Genomic DNA, 20,748 nt, shown 5'->3' with positions numbered 1-20,748 from the left:
GATGATGAACTTGATTCTATTTAAAAAAATCAAGTTTGAGAGTTGGTTGACCTCCCTAAAGATAGAAAAGCCATCGGTTGTAAATGGGTCTTAAAGAAAAAGCTTAATACAAATGGATCCATTGATAAATGTAAAGCTAGGTTGGTAGCTAAAGGATTTACCCAAAAAAAGGGTATAGATTATGTAAAGACTTATTCTCCTGTAGCAAATTTTTTTTCTATTAGGATCATCCTAGCATTAGTTGCATATTTTGATCTAAAATTATTTCAAATGGATATCAAAACAACTTTCTTAAATGGAGAATTAAAAGAATATATATATATATATATATATATATATATATATATATATATATATATATATATATATATATATATATATATATATATATGAAACAACCATAAGGGTCTGTAATTAAAGGTCAAGAAAACAAAGTATTAAACTTAAAAAATCTTTATATGGTCTAAAACAGTCTTCTAAGCAATGGTATTTTACTTTTCATAATGCAATTACTGAAATTAGTTATATAGCCAACATGTTAGATCATTGTGTATGTGTCTAGAATAGTGGGAGCAATTTTGTTATATTTTCACTATATGTGTATGATATTTTGATAATCGGTAATGATATTGGCATGATTAGCCATACCAAATCATGACTAAGTTTTCATTTTGAGATGAAAGATATGGGAGAAGCCTCATATGTATTAGGCATTAAAATAACAAGAGATATTCAAGACTTCTATGTTTATCTCAAGAAAATTATTTAGAAAGTGTTTTAAAAAGATTTAAGATGAAAAATTGTAAGCCCATAGATACACCTGTTTGTAAAGGCTTAAAATTATCAAAAAAAATGTGTTCATTAAATGATAGTGACAAAGCTGAAATGGAAAGAATTTCATATGCTCAAGCTATAGGATGCATAAATTACATCATGTTGTGTACAATACCTTATTTGAGTCATGTGTATAGTCTTGTAAGTAGATTTCAGAGTAATCATGGGATGGCTCATTGGCAAGCCGTAAAAAAGATACTTAAATATATTCAGAAAACTAAAAATTACAAGTTGTGCTTCCAAGCTGACAACTTAGAGGTTTCTGAGTACTCTGATGTAGATTTTGCAGAAGATCTAGATGATAGAAAATCAACCTTAGGATTTGTATTCCTCTTTGAAGATAGAAGTGTTTCTTGGTTTAGCAAGAAACAAGATTGTATAGCTCGGTATATTATGGAAGCTAAGTAGATTGCTTGTAGTATTGCTACAACTTATGCCGTCTAAATTAAACGCTTCATAAATGATTTGAAGCTGGATATAGTCGACGGACCTATTAAATGTTTTTGTGATAATCAGGCTGTTATCTCATCAATTAGAAATGATGCTTATAGTTTTAAGGGTAAGCATATTGAAATTCATTATCATTATATTTATGATATTATTGAAAAGAATGAAATAACTGTAAGTTATTTGCCATCTTCAGATATGATTACAGACCATTTAACAAAAAGATTGAGTGCACAAATATTATCAAAGCATGTAGTTTTGATGGGATTTAAAAATATTTAAGTCAGGAACTCCCAAATGGGATATTTTTTTTGATGTCTTGATCATGAGAGCAAAAGCCGCATTAGAATGAAAAACCCCATGATATAACTTTGGATATTTTTAGTTATGAGATGTATAACCGGACTAGCGTGAAAAGCCTCATGACAAGGATATGTTCATTAAATGTTATTATATCAATATATCTAACCCTCATGGCCATATGGACGATGTTGGTACGTATGGGTGGCCATGGGGCCCTCATACATGCTATTTTTTTCTCTATTTTATATTTATCATAAATATTATGTTTATCACTAAATAAGGGCCCTTCTTAGAGAGAGAAAGTCTCATTATCTAACAGGTGGAAAATAACCACCCATATCCCAGGATTACAGAACACGTTTCTTAGAGTTTTAAGGAGAAAGCCGAACATTGGAGAATGACCTCCTCCATCCCTCTATAACTAGGCATTTCATGGTCATGGAGATACATACACAGAGAGTTCTCATTGTTCAGGAAAATCCTCCACTCTAGGATACTCAGTCTTACGATACCGCCAGTAATCCTAGGAGTTTTGGGGTTCTTCTCTTCCTTAATAATCTAACAAATTGAAGCATAAAAAAAACATAAAATTTAATATAGTAAAATGGAGCACTGTATACTTGCCTAAAAGAGAGTGAGGATCGGGGATAAGGAAACTATAATCATCCAATGACGCTCTTCCCACAAAACGACGATGGAGGCTAGGGGATAGGTCAAACTAGTTGTGGAAATAAGTACTTATAATAGATATGGGAAAGATGAGAATGGCCTCTTCAAGAAGAGAATTGCCAATGGCTACTCAGTTTTAGGAGTATGGAAAGGTATAGAACTATGAGAAACTTAATCCGTTCTTACAGTAATATGCTTCCGGGGGATAGCGAAAAAGCTTAATTTTAAAGCTGAATGAAGAACAAGAATTAGTGGCTTTGGATCATGCCTAATGCTATGGAGCAACTGATAGACTAAACCAGTTCTCTCCCTTCACAAAATATGGCATCATATTTTAGCAACCTCTTATTCTTTAAGAAGGCAAAGGTGTTCAAGGTTAGGGAGATGGTAACGCTCTTCAAAAACATTCCTTTAAACTAAACTTTGATGGAAGGGAAAAGTTTATATAAGGTTGCAACCTTAAAATATAGAACTAAGGATGCACCTCAAAAATTCATCAGTAACTGCTGTTTTAATGTTGAAAAACCCTCTAATTGATCACCTCGACATCGAGATGTATGATCATGAAAAACAAAGATTTTGAGTCCCAGAAATGGTGCATCTTATAACACATTATCTAGACCGTCCATTTTCAAGAGTTTCATATGTTTATAGATCTACTTGATTTTAATCATTTTTGGAGTTTAAAATTTTATAATTAGATTTGAAAATAGATTTTGAGATAATCTTAATAATATTTTACATCGAAATTATATGTTATGATAAAATTTGAAGGCACGCCTTAAATGGATTGTTTAAGGTTGCAACCTTATGGAAACCACACCCTTGATGGAAATATGAGAAGACAGTGAGGGCCAAGCCCGCACATGTAGAAATGCGGGCCCCTTAATAAAAAAAATTGGAATAGAATTCGATCCTTATTTTTAGAAAATATATAATCTTTAACATGGAGATCATGAATCCGATAAAATAAATAAATTTTGAAAAGTATAAATAACAATTCTACTAAGAAAACATTTGGACTGTTAGTTTCAATTGTTTTTAAATGGACCACCTATTTGCATCCATCTTTGAGTCGGATGTTTTATACCTTTGGACCGCATAGCGTACAAATGCGGTGCAGCCCACATGAAACAATTGCTCTAATGCAATACCCTTAGTTTTTTTAGAAATAAAAAAAACTAGATTTTTAAGAAATTTTAACAATTTTTTGAAAATCTTTTAAGACCAGATCCACCTGAAGCGGCTAATTGATTGATATGGATCGTCAATCACCAATCTTAACTACTTTCCTAGACGACTGGCTGATCTGGGGAAATTAGCTTTCTTTGGAGAAGGAGACAGGCAATTGGACAACATAAATCTTCTTAGTGACCCTTATCCCCTTAATTTCTAAACCGGAAGAGAATCAGAAAATGGGATGGTGTCAACCCAATTAAGGGTTTGTCCCTTTCATAGATATTCATATGAACAATCAAGGGACCATTAATGGACCAGTGGGTGCATGATTTGGGCTGTGCTTTTGAACAAGGACACAATATGCTAGAGAATGTATGAAAATGAAGATATCCCCACACTTCATTATCTTGAAGGGGCCATGCCATGAGATGGCCTTTTAAATAAGGATAAGGTTTCTATAAGGTCTAGGCTTTATGAAAACAAAATAAACCCTCACCTCAAATCCTTGTACGGAAAGCACTTTCGGTGATAGAAATTTTTATGATGGCTATAAAATCAATTTCCAACACCAACAATGAAATTCAAAACTAAAAAAATGGTATAGATCTTGCAGATTCGTAAACACTTATTTTTAGGTTGAAATAGACGATCTAAATAATTTATTACATTATATACTATTTTTAGAGCTTAAAATCTTTTTTTTTCCACATGAAGCCAAGATGGTTGATATAAAGGTTTTTTAATGCTTGATTTGCAATATTTGATGAGTCATGAGGTAAGGCTTTATTTTGTTTTGATAGAGCTGCGGCCCTATTATAGGAGGGGAAGATGTTAATGTGAGAGGTCTCTATCCACATGGTGGCTGGGTCCATTCCCTTAACCCTAGGGCTATTCCCCACCATCCATTTAAAATCCAACATCTCTCTCTCTTTCTCTCTCTCTCTTGAAATCTTTTCAATTTTTTGAAATATTTGGAGGGAAGATACTTTGGTTTCCCAATGTTTTCTTGTCTTTCTTTCATCCCTTTGGCATTTAAGGGTATATTTGTAAGGGAAATTTCAAAAATCTACAAGCAAGGAAGAATATGCTACATTCCTCACCAACTTTCAAGAAAATTTATTTAATTGTTTATAGAAGGCTATCCAATTACAGTGAAGGTGGGTCAATTTAGATTTGAGAGTTTTAACCTCGAACAACACAATATTTCAATTAAATGAGGTTAATTTAAATTTTGAGAGTTTTAACCTTGAGCAACACAATATTTTTATTAAATGAGATTTCATTGATTTGTAACTTTATTACTAAGAAAGTGGGAAGAGTTTTGTTAACAAATGTTGAATTTAAAAAGAAAACACTCATTAAAAAGGGACGGTTTGGACTTTGGAGTATGCTTGTCAAACGGACAGCTAAGATTTACCAATGCGAACTCAACTAACAATCAGACTTATACATTCAAATGAGAGAAAGGTGGGCCAAGGGGAATTCACATTGGCAGTGCACACCTGTACCTATTAATATGACATCTAAAACCTTATGCAAGAAATTTGTGAATTAATTGCACTAAACTTTTTGCATAATTGACAAAAATGAAACATTGAATTATTTTATGAAGTACCCTACTTTTTTTTATAAATGACTACATTGCCCTAATCATATTAGCAAAAAATTTCGAAACCTCTCCTTCATATATGTTCACTCCATTTTGGAGAATGAGGGAAGAACCACCTTCTAATGATAAAAATGTCCTTCCAATGATAAAAATGGCCTTCAAAAGTGTTGGATTTGGAGCCCGATAAAAATCATCATGAGACAAGGTTTTTAATACTATAATTACCCAATCAATCAAAATACTCATAGGTGCTTTAGTCAGTCTAGCCCAAAACAAAAATTAAATTTATTTATATTTAAATATAACATGCTATATGTTTGTATTCCAATCGCTCATACTAAAGAGATAAATTATTGCATTTTACGAGATCCATGTTAAAAGTAATATGAAAAGGTTATCTTAAAATGCTTGTGGAAAATTTATGCTTACGAACTTAACCCTCCCAAACAAGAACAAAGTGTCTCATTGCAAAAAATAATTACTCTCGTGTCTTGAGTAGGGTTGGCAACATGCCGAGCTTGGCGAAACCCGCTTTAGCCCTAGCCCAGCACTATTCCCCTTAGGGCTGGTCTAAACCTGACCCTAGCTCTATCAAATTAGACCAAACTAGGTAAAAAAAATAAAGAAATAAGGGTTGGAAGGAGCCTGTCTTGGCTTGGCACAAGCCCAGTCCTCGAGTCACATTTTGTGGCCCAAGCCTTAGATTCTTTTTGGGCAAGGCCAACTGAGCTTAACTGGTCAACTAGGCTTAGCTGGTAACCTGGCCAATTGTCATCCCTATTCTTCTTGACATAAGTCATTAGAAAGAGTTTTAGGCCATAGAAGTGGAATTAATGCTGATAAAGTTAAGGGTAGCCTATCAATTCTGACAAAGGACAATGTAGTCACATACAATTCTGACAAAGGGCAATGCAGTCATTTTAGATAAAAATGAATAAACGCATGAGGCAAGCCGGCCAAGCAAAGGCATCAAAGGGCCACAGTTGCGTTTTGTACAGGCAAGAAAAAAGGAGGCCTTCAAAAAACAAGCAATGTGCATACCAAAGTTCAAATTTAAACGGTGAGATTTTGAATTCTGGGTTCTTCTTTATAAAATAGACGAGGATTTTTAGGGTTTTTCCTGAAATTTTCTGGATTTCTTGATTTAGGGTGGCGTTTATGTCGGTCGTATATACGAGGGGAATCGCAGTTTTTTTTTTTTTCGTTTTAATTGATTGGGTCGATGATCTTATCAATCCAGTAATACAGGCTAAATCATTTCTGCAATCTCTTTTACCCCGCAGGAAGAGGAAACCTTACATTTTCCATTTTGTGTGATCCACCTCAAGTGGAATGAATAGGTAAACTTTTGGGTTTTTTTTTTTTGGATTTCCTTTTAAGGGTTTTTTCGACTTTTTTTTTGGGGATTCCGGGTTGTTTGTAAAGTTTATTGGGTATATTTAGTTGGGTTTCTCTTTTTTTTCTTTGGCTTTTTTTATTTTTTATAATTTTATTGGGGTTCCTTTTTTGGGGTTTTTCGATAGCCAACTATGTTGGGTAAGTTTGATAGTAGTAACAGAAATGGTGGAGATTCTGGTGGCGGGCAATTGTTACAGGAGCTAGAGGCTCTTAGCAAAGCCCTCTACCAAAACCCACTTCCCAATTCCATGTCTAGAGCAGTATCTGCTAGTAAATCCCATCCAAACCCACTTCCCAATTCCATGTCTGGAGCAGTATCTGCTGGTAAATCCCATCAAAACCCTTCAAAGCCCATTTTACCAGCCAATTTCCATGAACCAAAAACCAAAGCTTTCAGAGAAAATCCATCTCTTAGCAAGAAAGAGGCACCGACCACTCATGAGAAGAAAGGCCTGTGGAATTGGAAGCCATTAAGAGCTCTAGCCCATATTAGAAATCGTCGCTTCATGTGTAATTTCACTCTACAAGTTCATTCGGTAGAAGGGTTGTCGTCGAATTTTAATGGTTCAAGCTTATGTGTTCATTGGAGACGAAACAAAGATGTAGGATTGATGTCGAAACCTTCAAAAGTCTTCCATGGAGTTGCAGAATTTGAAGAGGTTTTATCTTTCAAATCCTCTGTTTATGGTAGTGGTGGCAGCACCCATCACAGGGCTAAGTATGAACCAAAGAACTTTGTTTTGTATGTTAGTGTAGTGGGTTATCCACAGCTTGATCTTGGAAAGCATAGGATCGATCTCACGAGGTTACTTCCGGAGACCTTAGATGAATTAGAGGGAGATAAGAGTTCAGGTAGCTGGACTACTAATTTCAAACTCTCAGGGAAAGCTAGAGGTGCTATTTTGATTGTTACTTTTGGGTTCTCCGTTTTGACTGATGATTTAGTTTCTCAGGCTCAATCCATTGAATCTGGTAGCAAGACTAGCACTAAGTCAAGTAATTCAAATGTTAAATTTGCAGCTACTGAGAAGAATAGTATGAGCTCAAGAACTGATTCGGGCTTTGATTTCCTTGATGGCCGAAGATCAATTCGAAGATTCAGTAGTATTGAGCTTGGTCAATCTGGTAATGATGCTAAGATTCTTAATGAGGTCTTACCAAGTTTTAGGATGGAATATTTAGGTCTGGGTGAGAGGGGAGAGAAGCTAAGCCCTTGGGATACTGAAAAGGACAGTGCCAATTCTCTTGTTGATTCTAAACGTGCAAAAAACATTTTATCTGACAATGATGGATCAGCTACAGAGGATGCAGATGATATTGTAGAAGAAGAACCAGAATTTAATGTGATAGAGCAAGGCGTAGAGATAAGTCAATGCGCACAAGCTAAAGTGGTTCTAGAGGATACTACACATGGTATTCCTAGTACTGAAATTGAGAAAGCTATGGTAGGTTCTTCTAATTCTTATGGGGTGAGTTTAGAAAATCAATCAAAGCCTGAAGAGAGTAGTGGTAAATGTCCTAGTCTGGTTCTGGATGGGTTTGAGTGTGATAAACTGGTTGAAACCATTAATGAAGAAGTGGCTTCTATTGAGTGTGATAAACTAGTTGATTCCCTTAATGGAGAAGAAGCTTCGGTAGAGTGTGATAAATTAGTTGATGCCCTTAATGGAGAGGAAGCTTCTGCTTTCGATGATTGTGAGCTACAGGAGAAGAGCTTATGTATCGATGAATCAGTTGCCATCGAGGAGCTCAATGCTGCCTTCGCGAGCCCAAAACACCCTGATTCATGTGCCCCTCCTATCTTCCCAAATGTTGAACATAAGGTGGGTAAGCATTACAAATCACGTAGCCTCGATGATATCACTGAATCGGTCGCTAGTGAATTCTTAAGCATGCTTGGGCTTGATCATGGTAGTCCTTTTAGACTAAGCTCTGATAGTGATTCTGAATCTCCACGAGAACGTCTATGGAAACAGTTTGAGAAGGATTCCTTAACAAGTGGGAATGTATTTGATTTAGGGATGGGAAAAGGGAAAGAGACCCATTTCGATGACTTGGGTTTGTCTCAAGAGTTTGGTTTCTCTTCTCTTGAGACCCAGGAGGCAGTGAAGCTTCCATTTTGGGAATCAGATGAAGAACTAGAGCTCTCGTCGATCTTACATGCAGCTGAGACTGAGCACCAGAAAGCGGCACAGACCATAAAAAGCAAAACGAGGGCTAAAATGCTTGAAGATGCTGAGACCGAGGCTCTGATGAGACAATGGGGCATGGACGAGAAGGCCTTTAGAAACTCCCCACCTAATAGCTCCGGTGGGTTCGGGAGCCCCATCAACCTCCCACCTGAAGAGCCATTGGAGTTGCCTCCTCTTGGAGATGGATTGGGTCCTTTGGTCCAAACAAAAGATGGAGGCTTTGTGAGGTCGATGAGCCCATCTCTTTTCAAAAACTGTAAGAATAGTGGGAGCCTGGTTATGCAAGTTTCAAGCCCAGTTGTGGTGCCTGCTGAAATGGGTTCAGGTGTCATGGAAATATTGCAAGGTTTGGCTTCAGTTGGAATTGAGAAGCTCACGATGCAGGCAAAGAAGCTGATGCCTCTTGAAGATATAACTGGGAAGACGATGCCACAGGTGGCTTGGGAAGCTGTGCCTGCTCTAGAGGAAAGGGAAAGGTATGGCATATAGTTTGTCTATTTGTTAACCTTTTTTATATGAAATGGTCTTATTTTCTATCTTTCTTTGTTCTTCGTCTTTTTATTTGTTAGCTAACTGTAGTGAGTTGCAATTATGTGCATAGCATGGTAATGCACAGAAAAAAAAAATCCTTTAAAAAAAGAAGGATGTTGCACAAACAATATGAAGAGAAAATTATAGAGCACCACGATCATGGAAATATATGAAATGAACTGAGGAAAAAAATTAAAATGAAATATAACTAATGTTACATGGATGCTTACATGGGTATGGTATCTCAAGTGTCTAGTATTTTGGCCTAAAAAGTAGACATGGTCTATCACATCCATAGATGTAAATTAATGTGTGAGTGTGTGGAAAAGCTACCAATAGGTTGTTACCTAAAATGAATAGGAGTTTCAGTTATGCACCCAATTTTAATCTGTGTGTGGAAAAGCTACCAATAGGTTGTTACCTAAAATGAATAGTAGTTTCAGCACCCAACTGTCAGATCTTGATCGAACGGTTGAGAGTGTATGTTGCTAGTTGAATTGTAATCCTTACTCAAATCAGATTAAGTTGAAATTTTTGGCGTATCTACTTGACACCATCACACACCAGAGAAAAAATATAAAACAAATATTTCCAAAAACTTAAAATGACCAAAACACCTTGACACATTCTAAAGGTTGGTAATTTTAAGTTTTGGGAAATATTTGTTTTATACATTCTTTTGTGCACCCCTAGTATGTATCAAACAGGCCCAAAAGTTTCAGCATGATCCGATTTGAAAAATAAATAAAATAAAAGTCAAAGCATCCGCCTCGTGGATCACCTACCTCTTTGTTCTCCTCTTTTTACAATTAGAGGTTAACATTATCAAAAAAAAAAAAAAAAGAAGTCAAAAGTAACGTACACTCTCAACTGCCCGAACCAGATCTGACAATTGGAAGCATAACTTGAATTATTATTTCAATATTTCATATGTATGTGTAAAGTTATTCTAGGATACTCCATATTTATAGTGAACTTAGGGTTTCCTACTCTGAAATTTTTGCCAACAAAATGTTCTTACAAATATTAAAATTACATTAACAATAACTTGTTTGAAAATTTTGAAAAAGGAATTTTTGTAATTTTGAATTACTTTTAAAATTTAATCATCATTCAAAAAGTTAATAGAATGTTTTTAAATTTGAAATTGAGTTTGGAGAGATTTTGAAATGACAAAACTACCCTTCCTAAAATATATGAATTATTTATAATCAAAAGTTATTTTGAATATATAAGAGCATTTTATGGTAAAGTTTTGGAGCGGTAAATTGTAAGTTCACCATTAGTGTGGTGTATCCTAGAATAACCCTATATAGGAAGATTAAGAAATTTCAAAAAATAAAACTGTTTTTTGTGGTAAGATTTTTAATTATTGAATTTTCTTTATCCCATCCTTAAATGGTACTTTTGATGGTACTTTTGCGTATTCTCTAACCGACAAATATGACAATTTATACAATAGTCTACTTGTTATCTTATTCCATGATTCTGTGAGACAAGAAACTTTATGACTGTATTACAGCAACCTAGAATATTCGTAATTCAAAATTTTGTTCCCTATTAGCTGCTTTGATTTTTTATGGTCACTACATCGTTTCTACTTAGAGGATCACAAATCCTAACAAAAATAATTAAAACTGAAAGGAAAATATACATAAAAAATCATGTATTCAATGTTCAATATAAATATATATGTTTTGTTTTTTTATATTTTATCATTAATTACTAGTTTAATTTTTCCCAGTTTATCATTTTAATCCTAAACGTACATAATTTGAAAATATTTTTTTAAGAATAGATAAATAAATGTTGCATAAATTTTTTATGTGTAGTTACTTCGATAATTTTCTAGGTAGTATTTTGTCTAAGACAATGCCTTTTATTTTTTCTTGTATACATATAAACATGTCAATTCATAGAAGCTTATACAGCATAGGGGTAGACTTTACTCTTTTAGTTGAAGATGTCAAAGGATCTAATCCTGCTAGAGCCTCTTTTGGTTCCCAGGACAAGAGACCCAATGTCTGAAATATAGATACTCCTCTAATGTCAGATGCATTAGACATTCTTGTCATTTAACCCGACACGTATATATGAAGTGTCCATGCCCGTATTGGGGAGTATTGACATGCTACACCATATCAAAGGCAAGGTGTAAACATTGAATATGACGTTAACTTTTGTATTCCGTGAAGCCCCCATAGTTTGTTTCAGTGAATTAAATCGAATACTTTCAAATAGTCCATGTAGATGTATGGTACTAGTCAAAAAAGGAAAAATTGGAAAATTGGGGTTAAAGTCTTCAATTGGGAGTTTGATGGTGTTCTTTCCATGTGTAAGGAAAGAGTGCAGGCAATAGAGATCAAAGTAAGTAAAGACACTTTTTTTAAAAAAAAAAGTGAGACAGAGAAAGTGGGATGTCATATTTACAATGCGTGTGAGAGAGAGAGAGAGAGAGAGAGGAGAATATCTGATAAGATTTCAGATATTTTCTGGAGAAGATCTGGCTGTATGACCAGGAAACAAATGTTTTGTGGGATAAGATTCCCATAGAGAACGCAAGTTTTCATATCACTTGAGACTGTAAATAACACCAGAAAACTAGGAAATTAGTTTTATATATCAGGAATTGGCTAGCATTGTTGCTTCATTTTTAGATATACGTAACATGGATAATATTGCGCTCATTTTTGTTTTTCTTTATCTTTTACCCTTTTCAGGCATGATTTGCTACATGGGATATCTGAGATTGGGTCTGGGTCATCTTTATATGAGACTTCAAGTGGAAGAAGGAAAGGTTCAACCAATCATGGGTCTAATGCAAGCCCTAGTTCATTGAACAACTCAGAGTATGTTTCCTTAGAGGACCTGGCTCCCTTTGCAATGGAGAAAATTGAAGCTCTTTCAATGGAAGGTCTGAAAATTCAGTCAGGCATGGCAGAAGAGGATGCCCCCTCCAATATCAGTCCCCAATCCTTTGGTGAAATCTCAGCTTTTGAGGGAACTAGGGCTAAAATCAGTGGGTCTTTGGGCCTAGAGGGCACTGGCGGGCTGCAACTTTTAGACATAAAGGAAACCAATGAACCCATTGATGGCTTAATGGGCCTCTCTATAACTCTTGATGAATGGATGAGACTAGATTCTGGAATAATTGACGAAGATCAAGCCAGTGAGAAGACCTCAAAGATCCTAGCTGCCCATCATGCCACCTGTACAGACATGATCATGGGAGGCTCAGAAGGAAGGGCTAAAGGCTCAGGGAAAAGGTGGGGTTTCCTGGGCAACACGTTAACAGTGGCTTTGCTAGTTCAGTTGAGGGACCCACTACGCAATTATGAAGCAGTGGGAGCTCCAATGCTCGCCCTGATACAAGCCGAGAGGGTTCTTGTTCCTCCAAAGGCCAAGATATATTGCTCTGTCTCGGAGAAAGGGAACAGTGAAGAAATTGAAGAACCCAAGGTACCCAAGCCAAAAGAAGAGAAGAAAGATGAAGAACTGGAGAAGGAAAATGTGATTAGTACCCCTCAATTTAAGATCACTGAGGTTCATGTTGCTGGTTTGAAAACTGCACCAGGAAAGGGGAAGCTATGGGGCTCAGAGACACAAAAACAATCTGGATCTCGCTGGTTGCTAGCTAGTGGGATGGGGAAGACAAATAAGAACTCATTTATGACGTCAAAAGTTGTTTCGAGATCATCCCAACAGCCTGCCTCCAAATCATCGGCACCACAAACTAAAAAAGTCAAGGCTGGGGATACATTATGGAGCATCTCTTCTCGGATCCATGGCAATGGTTCAAAGTGGAAAGAACTGCCCCCTCTGAAACCTCATATTCGAAACCCAAACGTCATTCTCCCCAATGAAAAGTTCAGATTAGGTTGAGTTGCTCTCATAGTTCTGCCAATTTCTTTTGGAATTTGAGCCTTTTTCCATGACAGGGTTGTGGTGTCACATGTTGAGATTTTATGTTTGTCGGAGGATTTTATGGCAGAACGGACCGCTTGGAGATGTCTGCACATGTTCTCCATTTGTATCTTCCTACTTCTATTGTCTTGTGGATGCATGCATAAATGAGATGGGTAAATAGATTTTCTTTGTTAATAGCAGATTTGTTGATAGCAGATGGTAAAAGAGCTTTGTGAAGGCATATATCGTCTTTAAGTTCTCTTTATTGGGTTTTTTTGTTTGATAGCAGATGGTAAAAACGCTTTTGTGAATGCGTATATCCTCTTTAAGTTCTCCTTATTGGGTTATTTTGTTTTGAAGACAAAATCTTTAATTATGTTTTCTCTTTCTGCAGCCTATAATTTTTTCACACATGGTTGATTGTCATTTTTTTCTGAAAATTTATCCGATATTCAGATATTAATTTGTATCTCTTTTGGTGCCTTGCGAGTGATCACAAGTTTCATTTAATCACCATTTTGCTTTGTGTGAACAAAAATTAGAGCCAGCCCTTACCAAACCACACACACAAATACTTCGTTTGCTTGCTGGAGGTGTTCCGCGGTCCAAACAGGCGTTTCTTGTTACAAACTGTTTTGAGTCTGGAGACAATTTTCCATTAATGCTTCAGCTGTTTTTCCAGTCCTCTTGAATTCCATTGAAACTGGTGATGTTTGCTTCTTGAAAGTAGCAGCTGTGGAATGTATTTAATGCAGGAATTTAGAAAATGCCGGGTCGGCACGAATCGTTCGGTTTGACCCGAAAATTGGTCACCCTGTTCTGGTTCTCGATATATATATATATATATATATATATATATATATATATATATATATATATATATATATATATATATATATATATATATGGGTTTGTCTAGAGTTAACAACCTTTCAAAATACATAGGTTCAAGTTAGAATGGTTTGTGATGGGTGTATTTATCAAAATAACTATTATTTTTTAATTAAAAAATTATTTAAATAGGTAATTTTTCCAGAGCAAATTTGAAATTTTCACAAAAGTACAGTGTCATGTTAGAAGTTAGTGTGCTGGAATTTTACTTGTAGATTGCCCTTGTCTTTTAGTTAAAATTTTAATTTTACCCCTTATGGAAATAACAAAAGTACCATATGTTTTGTAGTAATATTTATAAAATTGCCTCACAAAAGTAACTTTCTATAAATAAATAAATATATATATATATATATATATATATATATATATATATATATGGAAAAGTTTTCCTAAAGCCTATAGGCGAAAATGAATAGTGATTTTGCCAACCCTTATGCCAAGTTTCATAGCGTGATCACAAAACGTTTTAGGGGTATTTTGATCAATTTTTCATGTAAAATATTGTTTTTATATTTTTCAAAGATTCCTTTATTTATGATGAATACACGCTCCAAATTTTAGGTCATTCCGATTTGTACAAAAGAAATGAAAAATAAAACACTATCGTACAATCGTGACCGCGCGATGAACTTTGGACAGTGATGAGGGTAGGTGAAATCCCTGTTCATTTTCGCCTATAGGCATTGCGTAGTGTTTTCCATATATATATATATATATATATATATATATATATATATATATATATATATATATATATATATATATATATATATATATATAGAAAAGTCTTAAAAATTCCTAGGCGAATTGCTACAGTATTTCGCCCTCGTCACGGACATCCTATGTCCATGACGATTTTGCCTAAAAACCACCACGGACCTACAGGAGCCGTGCGATCCTCGTGTATTTTTTATGTCAATTTTGCGTAAAAACTCCCGTCACAGACATGCTATATTCATGACAGACCGACATAGACATGCTATGTCCGAGACGGTCTTTAATCCACGTTGTTTAAAAAAATCGAATGGTGCCGAGCCTATGGGCGAAAATACTGTTCATTTTTGCCCATAGGCATTTTTGTAGTCTCTTCCCCCCCCCCCCCTATATATATATATATATATATATATATATATATGGACTCACTGCTGTACGCCCTTACACGAATGGCCCAAATTGAATCTGGGCCATTATGTGGCCCATGTGACGCTCATGGATATCCGATAGTATTTTAATTTTAATTTTTTTCTACAAATTCAAATTACTTGAAATTTTAGGTATGTGTTCTTCTCATAAAGGCGTACCTAATAAAAATATAAAAAATTTAATTCACGAAAAAAAATTAACCAAAATACCCCCCGAAACTTTTCGGGAGTATTTTGATCAATTTATTTCATGTAAAATTGTTTTTTTATATTTTTTCGTAGATTCGTCAATTTTTTAATAACACACGTTTAAATATCAAGTGATTTGGAATTGTAGAAAAAAAATTAAAATTCAAACACTATTGGACGTGTGTTCTTCTCATCAAGACGCACTTAATAAAAATATAAAAGATTTAATTCATGAAAAACATACCAAAATACCCATCGAAACTTTTTGTGAGTATTTTGATCAATTTATTTCATGTAAAATTGCTTTTTGATATTTTTTTTAGATTCACCTATTTTTTAATGACACACGCCTAAAATTTCAAATTATTTTGATTTGCAGAAAACAAAGTAAAATTCAAACACTATTGGACATCTGTGATCGTCAGATCGGCACAGATTCAATTTGGGCCATGGGGGCGTTTACTGTAGCAGTATGTACTTGGGCGCACAACATCTTTTCCTATATATATATAGGAAAACTCTTCCTAATGCTTATAGACGAAAATGAACAATGATTTCGCCCACCCTCATCACCATCCAAACTTCATCGTATGATCACAGTTGTTCGGTAGTATTACATTTTTTTTTTCTCCAAATCTAACTTACTTGAAATTTGGAGCGTGTGTACATCTGAGGGAGGTACACCTAATAAAAATATGAAAAAAAATAATTCGTAAAATATAAATTGACCAAAATACCCCCAATTATTTTGGTCAATTTATATTTTATGAATTATTTTTTTTCATATTTTTATTAGGTGTGCCTCACTAAGATGTACAAACCCTCCAAATTCAAATTATTCCGATTGGTAAAAAAAGAAAAAGAAAAATGAAACACTACCGGATAACTGTGACCATACGATGAAGTTTAGATGGTGATGAAGGTAAGCAAAATCACTGTTCATTATCTCATATAGGCGTTTTGCAGTATATTATATATATATATATATATATATATATATATATATATATATATATATAAAGCTTCTTCAAAAATAGTGTTGATCGACATATCTATGAAAACTTGAAAATCTCGAAAATTAATGATACAAAAATACATTACAAAACATATTATTTCTAAAACTTGCAATCCATTCTTTTCTCATGTCCATGCATCTTGATGACAAGATGATCAATTTGAAGAGATTTGGGCATCCAAATAACCTCTTTTAGTGAAATTTTGGAGGTAGGTTCAAATTTGATTGTTTAGAGTCTCGGCTCTATAAAAACTTTTCCCATATATATATATATATATATATATATATATATATATATATATATATATATATATATATTTGGGCAATGATTTCATGCAACTGTTGTATAGTAATATAATGCAACAATCTTAAAAAACCATCTTATGGCCATTGTTTGATCCAAAATTTGAAATATACACTATTTTCTTTCTAATGAACAATTACAAAAAAAGAAAAAATTGAAAATACAACCTATAAAGTATTTTTTTAGCCCAATTAACATAGGCCGTTTATTTTGGTGCGATACTTAGATCTAGGCCTTGGAAGGATTTTTTTCATTTCTAATTTTTTTGGATGGCTTTATTATCCTTAGATGAACAATGTTAAAAAAAGGAAAAAAATGATTTTAAGTTTATAAAGCCTAAGATCTTGAAATTCACAAAATGAATGGTCTAGATTCATTTTTGGAGGGGACTCATTTTAACCGTATCTACTATCCAAATTGAATTTTTTTTTTGCGAGGATTGATTATTAAGATGAAGAGAGTGTGTGTGCAAAAATTTAGGGTCATACAAATACCATAAATATGGTTTTCTAAAAGTGTCGTTGCATTATACTATGATACAACCATTGCATTGGATCATTGCTATATATATATATATATATATATATATACACACAATGCTTATGAGCTAAAATGAACAGTGTTTTTGTCCATAGGCTCATTAAGATCCGAAAAAATTGGGTGGCGATAAAAAAATCATGCAGAAGCGTCATGGATATTGCAGCGTTCGTTGCGGTTCATTCAATAGACCGCCACGGACATAGCAAGTCCGTAGCAAGGCAAAACACTATTCATTTTCTCCTAGAGACATTTTTTACAGTTTTCCTATATAGATATATATATATATATATATATATATATATATATATATATATATATATATATATATGGGTTTGTCTAGAGTTAACAACCCTTCAAAATATAAAGGTTCAAGTTAGAACGAGTTGTGATGGGTGTATTTATCAAAACAATCATTATTTTTTATTAAAAAATTATTTAAATAGGTAACTTTACCATTAATCAATGACAAATTTAAAATTTTCACAAAAGTATAATGACATTTTTTAAGTTAGTAACCAAGAATTTTATTTCCTTTGTCCTTTAGTTAATATTTCAATTTTACCCCTTATGGAGATGACAAAAATGCCTTTTGTCTTGTAGTAATATTTACAAAATTGCCCCACAAAAGTAACTTTTTAAAAAAAAATAAACCACAATTAATAAATCCACCCTTCACAACTCTCTCTAACTTGAACCTTTGTAATTAAAAGGGTTGTGAAGTTTAGATTATCCCTATATATATATAGGAAAACACTACGCAACGCGTATAGGCAAAAATGAACAGTGTTTCGCCTATCCCCATCACCGTCAAAAATTCATCGTGTGGTAACGATTGTTTTCATTTTTTATTTTTTTTTACGAATCGAAATATCCTGAAATTTGAAGCGTGTATTCATCAAAAATAGGGGAATCTTCAAAAAATATAAAAACAATATTTTACATGAAAAACATTAAACAAAATACCCCCAAAACGTTTTTGGAGGTATTTTGGTCAATATTGTTTTCGTGGATAATTGTTTTTATATTTTTATTAGATGCGCCTCATTAATATGTACGTACCCTCCAAATTTCAGGTCATTCTGATTTATAGAAAAAGAATGAAAAAATAAAGCACTACCAGACAATCGTGACCGCACGATGAAACTTGGACGGTGATGAGAGTGGGCGAAATCACTATTCATTTTCGCCTATAGGCTTTGGGAAGAGTTTTCTTCTCTCTCTCTCTCTCTCTCTCTCTCTATATATATATATATATATATATATATAAGAAAATGCCGAGTTTGGAACGGAACCAACAGTTCTGCATAGTAAAATGATGATTTTCTACAGCGAAATAGCGATCCCAATTGTCGATTCACCGATTTGGACTGGTTTTTGGCCGGTTGGCTGTTTTTTCACGTGTTTTTCATCGGTTCACTGTTTTTTCCTTCTAGTAAAGTAGCGATATAGACCGTCGATTCACTTATCCATACTGGTTTTTAGAGTTCCCAATTCGGGTCACCAATCCATTATTTTAAGGGTGAGATTTTTATAACGTTGCAATCTTAAACAATCCAATTAAAGCACACCTCCAAATTTTATCATAACATGTAATTTCGGTATAAAAAACTCTTAAGAACATTAAAACAACCATTTCTGATGGATTTTTTATGTACATCTTTAATTCTACATTTTAAAGTTGCAACCTTATAAACATTGTTCCTTTTTAAATCTCTGATTTAATGTGCTCTCTTGGGTTTATTTAGAACAACTTTGTTCAAGATACAAACGAATATCATGAATATTTGCAACTCATTGGACGTCCTTTTTCCACACGACTATAGAGAAGCTAATGATGTAGCCGACGGGCATGTTAAGATGGGAGTTTCTTTGCCAGAGTTATCCATCACCGACGATTTGAGTGCCTTTATCCATCACATGGTAAAGCATGTGGTAGTAGTGCAGAGCAAATTATCTTAACAGGGGTTGATTCAGTGTTATAAGTGGATGGGTAGGTTATCTTGCCATGGATTGTCGTTGTTATCATCATCAAAGCTTTTTTTGCGATTATTTGGGTTTAGTACTACTATAGAGTAGCACCCTTCAATCCAAATATGTAAATCAAGGCACTAGGTGCCAACAATATCTAAATTAAAAAAAAAGTATATAATGATACCATTTACATTTGATTTAAAGTGGTCACAATTAATCTTGACCATCAAATGTGAAATTGGGAGATTGCATTATTTCATTGACCAAGGTCAAAATTAAAAAGAGGTTTTCTCGAACTTTATGATATATCCAAGCTATCAAATTTTATATTGGATGATGAAGGCAATTGTGATATCTCTATATTAAAGGTAAATAGTCTCCTATACAATCCCATAAATAAATAGAAGTGCATTTCAAGCAAACAATTTTCGTTCCTCACAAATATTAACGCCTTTTGTATCGTGAAACGAGATTCTTGCATATCCCAAAATTGACTTGTCATAAAGGATGTCAAAGTAGAATTCTTTTTCCGGGGCACATCTGTGTAATATGTGGGTGGTGTATGTATCATATATCGAAAAAGTTTATATAAGGTTGCAACCTTAAAATGTAGAATTACAGATGCACCTCAAAAATCTCAGAAAAAGTTTTTTAATGTTGAAAAACCCTCTAATTGATCATCTCGGCAACTAGATGTATGAATATGAAAAAAAAAAAAAAAAGATTTTGAATCCTAAAAATATTGCATCTTGCAACACATTATCTAGACTGTCCATTTTCAAGATTTTCACATGTTTATAGATCTACTTGATTTTAACCATTTTTTAAATTTAAAATTTTGTAATTAGATATGAAAATAGATTTTGAAATAATCCTAATATTTTTTTACATCAAAATTAAATGTTATGAAAAATTTTGGAAGTGTGCCTTAATTAGATTGTTTAAGGTTGCAACCTTATAGAAACCACCCCACCTTATATATACCTACATATATTAAAAATAATGTATATTTAAATAAGGTGCAATTTGTATAGAGCCGAGGCTCTAAACAATCCAATTAGAGCCCAATTTCAAATAGTGTCAAAAAATGTGGTTTCAATGCTGAAAATCTTTGTGATAGCCTTAAAATATATTTTCACCTTTAAATATAAAATTTAAAGCTTCAAAAATAGTGTAAATCGAGTAGATCTATAAAAACTTGAAATATTAAAAATTGATAGTCCAAAAATGCGTTATAAGATACACTATTTCCAAAACTTGAAATCCAATTTGTTTTTTCATGTTCATGCATCTTGATGTCGAGATGATCAATTTGATGATATTCAGGCATCAAAACAACCTTTTTAAAAATATAAAAAATAAAAAAATAAAAAATAGCCCTGTGTGGTCCAAAGCTAGTATTCACACTCTGGCCATGTGGCATCATGTCATCTTCCAGATTCAAAACAACCTCTTCAAGTAAAATTTTTGAGGTGGGCTCTAATTTGATTGTTTGGAGCCCGGCTCTATATAAACTTTTCCCATTTTAATATACTACAATTCATATAATAGTAAAGCATTAAAAAAAAAGAGTAAATGAAATTAATAAACAAAAAATTATCAAGTGAATCTGAAGTTTATTAAAA

The 20,748-nt window shown here is 33.7% G+C and overlaps 1 protein-coding gene across 1 annotated transcript; it reads left to right on the top strand.

The window, feature by feature from the left end:
- The first annotated feature begins 5,998 nt into the window (after positions 1-5,998).
- LOC18432995 (EEIG1/EHBP1 protein amino-terminal domain protein) lies at positions 5,999-13,263 on the top strand. Its single transcript, XM_006843093.4, has 3 exons — positions 5,999-6,101; positions 6,325-9,107; positions 11,883-13,263. Exons 2-3 carry the CDS (start codon positions 6,571-6,573, stop codon positions 13,042-13,044), a joined length of 3,699 nt encoding a protein of 1,232 aa, XP_006843156.1. The 5' UTR covers positions 5,999-6,101; positions 6,325-6,570; the 3' UTR covers positions 13,045-13,263.
- Positions 13,264-20,748: the final 7,485 nt, after the last annotated feature.

The sequence above is a fragment of the Amborella trichopoda genome, chromosome 5 (assembly GCF_054954075.1).
Source record: "Amborella trichopoda isolate Santa Cruz 75 chromosome 5, AtrichopodaSantaCruz75HAP2 v2.0, whole genome shotgun sequence".
Classification (NCBI taxonomy): Eukaryota; Viridiplantae; Streptophyta; class Magnoliopsida; order Amborellales; family Amborellaceae; genus Amborella; species Amborella trichopoda.
Note: the sequence above shows the minus strand (reverse complement) of the source record. Positions and strands in the feature narration are given on the sequence as shown.

What these genes read in the sequence shown, in the direction of transcription:
- LOC18432995 (XM_006843093.4), top strand. Translation starts at nt 6,571, where the DNA reads ATGTTGGGTAAGTTTGATAGTAGTAACAGAAATGGTGGAGATTCTGGT. An exon ending in GCTCTAGAGGAAAGGGAAAG is followed by an intron (nt 9,108 to 11,882) that starts GTATGGCATATA and finishes TACCCTTTTCAG; the next exon opens with GCATGATTTGCTACATGGGA.